Source organism: Neomonachus schauinslandi, chromosome 4 (genome assembly GCF_002201575.2).
Source record: "Neomonachus schauinslandi chromosome 4, ASM220157v2, whole genome shotgun sequence".
NCBI lineage: Eukaryota > Metazoa > Chordata > Mammalia > Carnivora > Phocidae > Neomonachus > Neomonachus schauinslandi.
The window spans coordinates 139,137,253-139,145,445 of NC_058406.1; the positions used below are offsets into that span (position 1 = coordinate 139,137,253).

Below are 8,193 nucleotides of genomic sequence, written 5' to 3' on the forward strand. Positions count from 1 at the left end.
TATTCTGTCAATGGTTGCTGAATGAATGACTTAGATTTAAGTCATGCCAGTCTAGATGCAATATTGCAGATTAAAAACTACATTGTATACAATCCCATGTTTATTTTTACCTTTGGCATGTGTCTCATTGGAATGTGGTGTGAGCCTTACTACTCTGGGAGTTCACAGCTTTTTGTCCTCCTCTCCTCCCTCTGTAACTATTTCTATACTTTCAGGGATAGATAGAATGGGGGTGCACAGTGGAAAGTGTACTCCTTAAAAAGCTTATGATCTAATTATAATCTAATGGGGAATGTATAAAGACTGGCAAGTTTTATGTACTTTAAGACACAATTAGTACATTGGTCTCCACAAAGCATTAAAAAATTTCTGTATATAGTTTTATATTTGGAAATAGTAGAGAGAATAATTTGGGGTCAGATTAGAGAGAAGCTTGAATATCAGACTGAGTTGGGACTTTAGCTCATAAGCCAATGAGGATTTGTGAGCAGGGAAGTAGCATACTTAGAACTGTAAACTGGTAAGCACAGAAGTAACACGATTAGGGAAGATGCTTTTGGGAAGCAGAAGGGTAAGAGGCGATGGAGACTGAAGATCTGATGTCTGCAGTTATACAACTAGGAGAGAACATTAAAGCTAAAATGGGTGATAACAGGATTGGAAAGAGAAAGATTTGAGAAATATTGTTTAGGCAAAATAAAGTAACTTTGATATGTGAGATCTGGAGAGAAATTTAACAACAGGTGGAATGGAAAGTGATGTTGAAGTTTTAAGGTTGGGTGACTGGGAGAATTATGGTACCACTGACTTTGTAAACAGAGGAGTAAGTTTTGGGAGAACGATGATGAGTCTTTTGATCTACATCTTGAGTTTGGAAGTTTAAAAGTAATGCCAAGCACAGAGTAGGTGCTTGTGAAAATCACATCTTTCCATAAAGTTCAATTACTTTAACACTGTGTTGTTAATCAAGCTGCTGTTTAAATTAGCTGTTGCATATATACTGTTTAAATATAAACTGCATTTAAATATAATTGCTCTCTACTATTAAAATATATAAATAGAAATGTAACAAAACTTTATCACATTTCTGTTTCCAGCAGGATCTATTAGTGGAGATATCATTGATGAGTTAATGTCTTCTGATGGTAAGTAGTTTAAAATTTTACTACTTTATATATCAATAATGCTTTTCTAGAATTTATAAATGGCATGAGTTAAATGTGGAACCTATATTTTTTAACTGCCTAACATACTATGACGATTCATGAAAAATCTCCCACTTAACAGTAAATCACAGGCATCCTTCAGAATTTTTATTTTCCTGCATTTCGAGAAAAAAGAGCCCAGAAGGGGATACTTATTACCATCACTGAATAAATTTCTACAGTTAGCACACTGGCCCTTTCACATCTGAAGAATTTGGCCAGGAAGAGTAAAATAATATGTAGGTAATCTCAAAACCCAGTTTTGTAAATACCCCTACTAAGGCCAATTTCAAGATACCAATGTGAAGTACGTGAACTATTACTAACGTCAGCCAAGTCGCCATCTGTTCTGAAATAATTTTTAAAACTCTTAAAAATACAAAAAAAAAATTGTAATTACTTTAATAGTAACTCTTTGGCTTCACCCTTCTGTAAGTTCTTGGATTCGGTCCTGGTTCCTAACAAATATAGCCAAACCTAGGAAGTTGCAACTGTTAAATAAGCAAATGGTACAGTAACCATTTGAGATTAAACATTTCTGTAGAAACAGAACATCAGCAAATTTATTAAGTCGAGTTCCTACTTGTTTTCAAAGTAGTAACTTATTTAGCAGATCAGAGGACATTCTTTGACCAATTTTTAAAAAAAAAAATTTATTTATTTGAGAGAGAGAGAGAGAACGAGCATGAGTGGGGGGAGGGGCAAAGGGAGAGGGAGAAGCAGACTCCCTGGTGAATAGGGAGGCCGATGAAGGGCCTGATCCCAGGACCCTAGGATCATGACCTGGGCCGAAGGCAGATGCTTAACTGACTGAGCCATCCAGGCATCCTGACCAATATTTCTGAAGCACATATATTAGTGTGACAAGTTCAACCAATAAAAATTTTAGCCTCTTTTTCTCATGCTATACCTATGCATACCAATGCATACATTATCTTTAAATGAGAATCTTTCAAAATATACACCAGATACAAGTCAAATTAATTTATTACTTTTTCTATTATATACTGTAAAATATTCTTACATGTAATTTAATTTGGATAGATGTATTTGAGAGTATTTTGTTAAACATCATTAACTGTATGTAAAAACCGTGTTTAACACTGAATTTGTTTTGCTTGCAGTGTTTCCTCTCTTACGGCTTTCTCCTACCCCAGCAGATGACTACAACTTTAATTTAGATGATAATGAAGGAGTTTGTGATCTGTTTGATGTCCAGATACTAAATTATTAGATTCCATGGAAACTTGGGACTGTTATCTACCTCTAACTGTAACATTTTAGACTTCTTAACAACCTAAGTATTTAAAATAATGAATGTAACATCTTTTTAGTTCACTGATTCTGAAGTGTTCTCTAATACTTTCTTTTTTACTTCACAAAACTTCAACCATAAAAACAAAGGGCTCTTTTCAACCACAAAAACAAAGGCCTTTTTCAGGGGAAAATGTGATTTAATACCTACAAATCCCCTCTACCCTCAAGTAATTATATTCTGGGATTTCAGCTTTTCTTCCAATTCTGAATCCTTCTGTTTTTTTCCTCTTATGAGAGGAAAGTTAAAGTAGACTTACGGCCATCTAAAACAAAAAAAAGTTGGCCAACGGCTCATCACTTGTTTGTCTTGTATTTTTTTTACTGCCATGAAACTGTCCGTATTTCTGCGTGTCCTCCAATCCAAACACACATTCACTGCCACTTATAAAGTGAAGGATGTAAAGTAGGATATATTAACTGTTTCAGTGAACAGATTTTGTGAAGTGCCTTCTGTTTTAGCACTTTAAGTTTATCACATTTTGTTGACTTCTGACATTCCACTTTCCTAGATTATAGGAAAGATCTGTTTATGTAGTTTGTTTTAAAAATGTGCCAATGCCTGTACATTAACAAGATTTTTAAAAATAAAACTGTATAAAACATTTAATTTATTGGTCTTTTTGGGGTATCTGCTGTATCTCCAGTGTATTACAACTGAGCCATTAATCTTGTCGCTTCATCAACATTAACTGGTTCGTTTTCATGACACTGCTGAGGAATCTGAAGGGAGAAAAATATTGTATTTTAAAATGTAGATAACAGTAGTGAACAAAAATGACTTGTATATAATCTATTATCTAACTTAATTTCTTCTAGTCCTACCTTGAGAAGTAAAACAATAAATTCTCATATTTGGACTCAAGGTTTTAGAGTCTGAATATGACTCAATACGCTGCATATACTACAAGGCCAAGTATAGTAGAGATCCAAATACTAAAATACATTCAACTTCCTGGCTTTAAAAAGTTGGGAGTTTAATTTATTAGCCATAACAAAAGGAACTGATTTCTACTCACCAGCTGTTTCTGCAAAGGTTCAAGGGAAAGGCCTTTTGAGAAATGGGCAAGTTCCTTTTGTATATCTACAAAAGCTTTATTCACTCTGTTAACTTTTTCATCATTCACAATGTTTATCTTTTAAAAAAGAAAAAAGGCATTAATCTACAATCTTGTAACCATTAATGATACAATATATCCAACTTTAATTTAACCTTGTTAAACCTAAAAATTCATCAGCCCTACCCATTTGTGGGGAAAATGCACACAAAAATTCTTATGGTCTTATTGGGAAATTGTAGACAAAGGTTCTGGTTTTTTAAAAATAAGAATTATGTGGACATACCTCATATGTAGATTTGGTATAGGCACAGATTCCATGACCATTATTTAATCAATCACTTCTTTACACTCTCTTTACTTTCCTTCTCTTCTCTCCCTTAATCAAACCTGCGTGGCAACCTAGTTAAACTCAACTGACAGCTTTTTCTGAGCCTAAAACTGAATCTGAGGAAATCATGACTGACTGGCTGGCTTCACTTTAAGTTCATGACCACAAACTTTAATTTACCATTTATATAGTGCCTGGCAATCTTAACAACCTCCATTTAGTAAATTAGGCCATTTTCTGAGAAAACCGTTTGATCATTTCTTCAACCAGCCTGCCTATCCAGATTTCCCTCTCTTAGATCTTTCCATTAGCATACATAAAGCTTCTAGTACTCCTATTTGAACAAAATGATCTCCTGTCAGTCAAATACACGAAGTTTTTCCCTAGCTTGGGGCCTTTGTATTTGCTATTCTCTGCCTAGAATATGCTGCTCCTAACACTTAACAAAACTTTCGATTACTTGCTCGTTATCATCTGGATTTTGGCTTCAATGTCAACTTTGAAGATAATCCTATGTAAAATTGTCACTCCCTACCGATATCATATCACCTAGCTTTATTTTCTTTGTAGCATTTATTAAGTCATAAAAATCCTTGGTCAAAAGGCTTGATTTAGGTAGTTCATGAAAACTGAAAGATAAAATGTTACATTTCTATGACTACTATGACAATTACTAAGTCCTGGAGAGCTGACTCCTCCTACTACTTAAACTTGAAAACATTTCTTGAAGAATTTTCTTAAAGAATCTACTTAACCTTGAATAAATTTCCCATTTCTCAAATATTTTGAAAAGAAAAAAAAAAAAAAAAAAAAGAGAAACTCCTTTCTTTTCAAATTTTGCATTTTAAGAAAGAAAGTATCTTATTTTATAGGTTTTTGTTTGAGTTGTAGATATCTTCAAGGAAATAAGAATTACTGAGGAGAAAAAGAGTAGGTGCTGACCAGCATTTTATGTCTTGCTTCTGTTAAGAGGTTCTTGAATATATTTGAGTTCAGACATAAGAACTGTTTCCCATACCATGGTTTTTGATAATTTCTATGCTCTGATAAAACTTAAAACTGTTCTTTGGATAAAATCTTTAAAAAAAAACAAACAAAAACTGTTCTTTGGAGCCTCATGCATTTGCAATTAAAGTGCCTTTTTCTTTTCATACATCTACATCAAGAAAAGGAGGTAATTTTTTTCATTTTTTAAAAAAAATAAATGTTTGAAATCATCTTGCCTTTGTGAGAAAGGCTAAGAAACTGTTTTAAATAATAGCATTCAGTTTTCCAGTGGCTTTACAACTATGCTTTGCCTGTAAACAATAGAATCAGAATATGTAACTAATACTCACCTTCTTAAGATTAGTAGTAACTGGTTTTGCTTTGTTTTTAGACTTAAAGTTTTTTTGGCTGGCTATATGAAATACATTCCTGGACTTCTGCCCTCTTAGTTTGTTCTTGGCCATTGTCTAGGGAAAAAAGAAAAGGAGCTCAATTAAGCTGCCCACATTTATGAACTATAAATGAATTTAAGTTTTTAAAGTAAAGCTACCAATTTAGTCTAAGAAATTCCATTTTATTCCTGATTATCTTTAAAGTTGCATGTATTAAATTATTTCCATGTCTTTCGTCACTACCAGGTTTTCTGCTATTTGAGTGCAGAGTATGTATCTAATTCTTTTGTCTCTAATACTTGGCCCATAGGAAGTACCACATTAATTTCTGCTGGTTGAATTCGTTAATACTATCAACACAATTGCTTTCTCAGCTCTCTGCAGCATCTGACAATGTTAACCATCACCATCCATCCTGCTAGTTTACATATACCATTCTGGTTCCTATCATACGTTAGGATGGACTCCTATCTCCTTCCTTTTTCATTCCTTTTTACTTGCCCCACTTTCTCTCCTATGTACACTTCTTCAAAATCAGTCCTTAATCCTGATTTCCTACCTTTAATTACTTTCACAACTTCCACATCACCTCTATGTGAACGGCTCTTGAAACTTTACATATTTTCTTTGCTCTATAGCTAACACACACTAAGCCTATAAATCCTACATTAGAAACATGTCTCAAACCTGCTTTAACAATGCATATGAGAAAATTTTAAAAATATTAATAGTTAAGATTTATTGAGCTTATAGTATGTGTATAAGCACTATGTGAACATTTTATGTGCTTTAACTAATGTACTCTGCATAACTTTGTGAGAGGTACTATTATCCCCATTTTACAGATAAAACTGATGCAAAGAGGTTAATTTGCCCAATGTCACACAGTTAGTAATCAAGAAATGATAGGATTCAAAGCCGGGGAGACTAGATCCAGAGCTAACATTATGTGATATGGCTTCTCATGTATAAGTGAACATAATGTAGTACTGACTAGTTTAGGACCGGATTACTCCTATAGTCCCTAGGTCCATCTGGTTAGACCATAGATTGGCAATCTATACCAATGGACCAAATTAGGTCAGGCACCTGTCTCTAAGTAAAGTTTTGGTAGAACACAGCTATGTCCATTTGGTTATGTATTGTCTACGGCTACCTTCCTGCTACAACTATGGCCTACAATGCCTAATATGTATTTATTTAACAAATAATATTTATTATCTGGCCCTTTGCAGAAAGATTGCCAAACCCTGGCTTAAGTCATCTGCATTCAAGTCTATGCCTAGTGCTATGTGATGAACCTTCCCAATATTAAAAACTTTGAATGACTCTTCTAATGCATTAGGGGCAGTGTGCTTTGTCCTGGTATAATGCCGGAACCCCAAATTTAGGATAAATATGTCAAACATATCTCCTGCCACCTCTCTGTACACACCCATCCTAGAGTACTAATTGCTCTCTGAAGACACTCTGCATATTCCTTTCTTTCCTTTGCTCAACTTGTATCTCTCGACTGAAATTTATATCCTCCTTCAGTATCTAGCTTCAGTAAACTACTTAGGGACAGCAATGCTTGTAAACACCAATGGTACTCCTACTTAAACAAACAAACATGAACACAGGAAACTCATGATTACTACAGAGGAAGTAGAAAATACACATCATATCCCCCCAATTAAATAATCTAAAATCCTTAAAATAGTAAGCAAAATCCAATCACTTATCTAGTATTCATTAATAACTTACGATGTGCCAGGAGTGGTATAAAAGTAATAGACATAGAAAAAGTGATATACATATATGTGTGTGATACAAACACAGATACATGATATGTCTTGCTAGAGGCAGCATACAAAGGGACACAAGAGGGAGGAGTGCACCAGAGTAGTGGACTTGAGAAAGGTTCATGGAGACGGGAATACCCTGGGGGTGGGGCAATACTGAAATTCTCTGACAGCAACGTGAAAATTGGGATGACAAGAGACACAACGAAAAACTGGTACCCTGACAAGGGCTTAAAGCCCAAAAGGCACCGGGGTTTCAGGCCTGGCCAGCAGGCCCGCTACCCACTAGGGTTGCCTGAGGGAGGCAGCGCGCGACGGAGCCCAGCCTCCGGGCCTCACTGGCACGAGACCCACCAGTCCAGTCCCAAGCCCCGAAAACTACACGCCAGTCTGCCAGAAAATTTATTAACCTCTCCCCATACCCTCAATACCCTCGTGCAGCAACTCACGCTCCGGCTGACACCATCTACACGCAGAAGATCTTCAGGAAGTTCCGGAGGTGGGGGGGGAAGGAGCCAATCAAAATTCCTCCCACAGGCCGTAGTTCCGCCCACCGGACGAAGCCCTACCCACCCAGCGGAGTCCCACCCACAGAACACTGGCCTGCCCAGACGAAGCCCCGCCCACCGAACGTAATTCCGCTCACGAGCGGGTTCCCGCCCTCGTAACGTAGCCCCGCCCACAGAGCTAACTCTCTACTGTGTCTTCTAAACATAGCGAAGCCCCGCCTCTAGGGCGAAGTTCCACTCACCATGGGAAATCCCGCCCCAAGAGCGTCCCTTACCTTAGGCAGGATTGAGGACCAGTACTCGGCTCCGGCAAGCTAAGGGCGTTGGGGATGCAGCCAAGTCTGGACTTCCCGGGCGGGTAGGTGTATACAGAAAGCACTGAGGCGTTTCTGAGGTTCCGAGCCGCGAAGTCCGTCACCAAGTCAGCCCTCAGCCGCAGACTCCTGGCTGGCTCTGCCCAGGCTCCCAGCAGGTGGCGATGTGCGCCTCTGGATTGCGTCCGGGGCTCGGCTGGGGGTGCAGAGAACCTTGCGGCTGGGAGAGATCCGGAGCTATAATCTCCGAAGGGAACGTTTGTAATGAACGAAAAGATGCTTTTCTCTTTTCCTTGCTT

The 8,193-nt window shown here is 37.2% G+C and overlaps 2 protein-coding genes across 5 annotated transcripts in view; one reads left to right on the forward strand and one right to left on the reverse strand.

The window, feature by feature from the left end:
- The window catches only part of E2F5 (E2F transcription factor 5), a 24,529-nt gene extending 21,411 nt beyond the window's left edge, over positions 1 to 3,118 (forward strand). The window contains exons 7-8 of one of the 2 annotated variants that reach the window (XM_021688199.2): positions 1,098 to 1,145; positions 2,330 to 3,118. In XM_021688199.2, the coding sequence (XP_021543874.1) occupies positions 1,098 to 1,145; positions 2,330 to 2,439 (158 nt within the window). In that variant the 3' untranslated portion in view covers positions 2,440 to 3,118. The remainder of the gene's footprint in view (positions 1 to 1,097; positions 1,146 to 2,329) is intronic. The other variant, XM_021688200.2, reaches the window with a different exon arrangement.
- Positions 3,114 to 7,560, reverse strand: RBIS (ribosomal biogenesis factor). Of its 3 annotated transcripts, none has more exons than XM_021688203.1 (4): positions 7,494 to 7,560; positions 5,246 to 5,362; positions 3,539 to 3,655; positions 3,114 to 3,242 (listed from the first exon to the last, which is right to left on the reverse strand). In XM_021688203.1, the coding sequence occupies exons 2-4, from the start codon at positions 5,357 to 5,359 to the stop codon at positions 3,171 to 3,173; spliced, it is 303 nt and encodes a 100-aa protein (XP_021543878.1). In that variant the 5' UTR covers positions 5,360 to 5,362; positions 7,494 to 7,560; the 3' UTR covers positions 3,114 to 3,170. The 3 variants fall into 3 exon arrangements, with proteins under 3 accessions (XP_021543878.1, XP_021543876.1, XP_021543877.1); XM_021688201.1 differs by having other exon boundaries at positions 7,521 to 7,551; XM_021688202.1 differs by having other exon boundaries at positions 7,503 to 7,542.
- Positions 7,561 to 8,193: the final 633 nt, after the last annotated feature.

Excerpts from the sequence above, each read along its gene's own strand:
- RBIS (XM_021688203.1), bottom strand. The coding sequence starts at position 5,359 with ATGGCCAAGAACAAACTAAGAGGGCAGAAGTCCAGGAATGTATTTCAT. Across the intron at positions 3,656-5,245 it reads TTACTACTAATCTTAAGAAG|ATAAACATTGTGAATGATGA; the intron begins GTGAGTATTAGT and ends CTTTTTTAAAAG. Across the intron at positions 3,243-3,538 it reads AACCTTTGCAGAAACAGCTG|ATTCCTCAGCAGTGTCATGA; the intron begins GTGAGTAGAAAT and ends TTCTCCCTTCAG.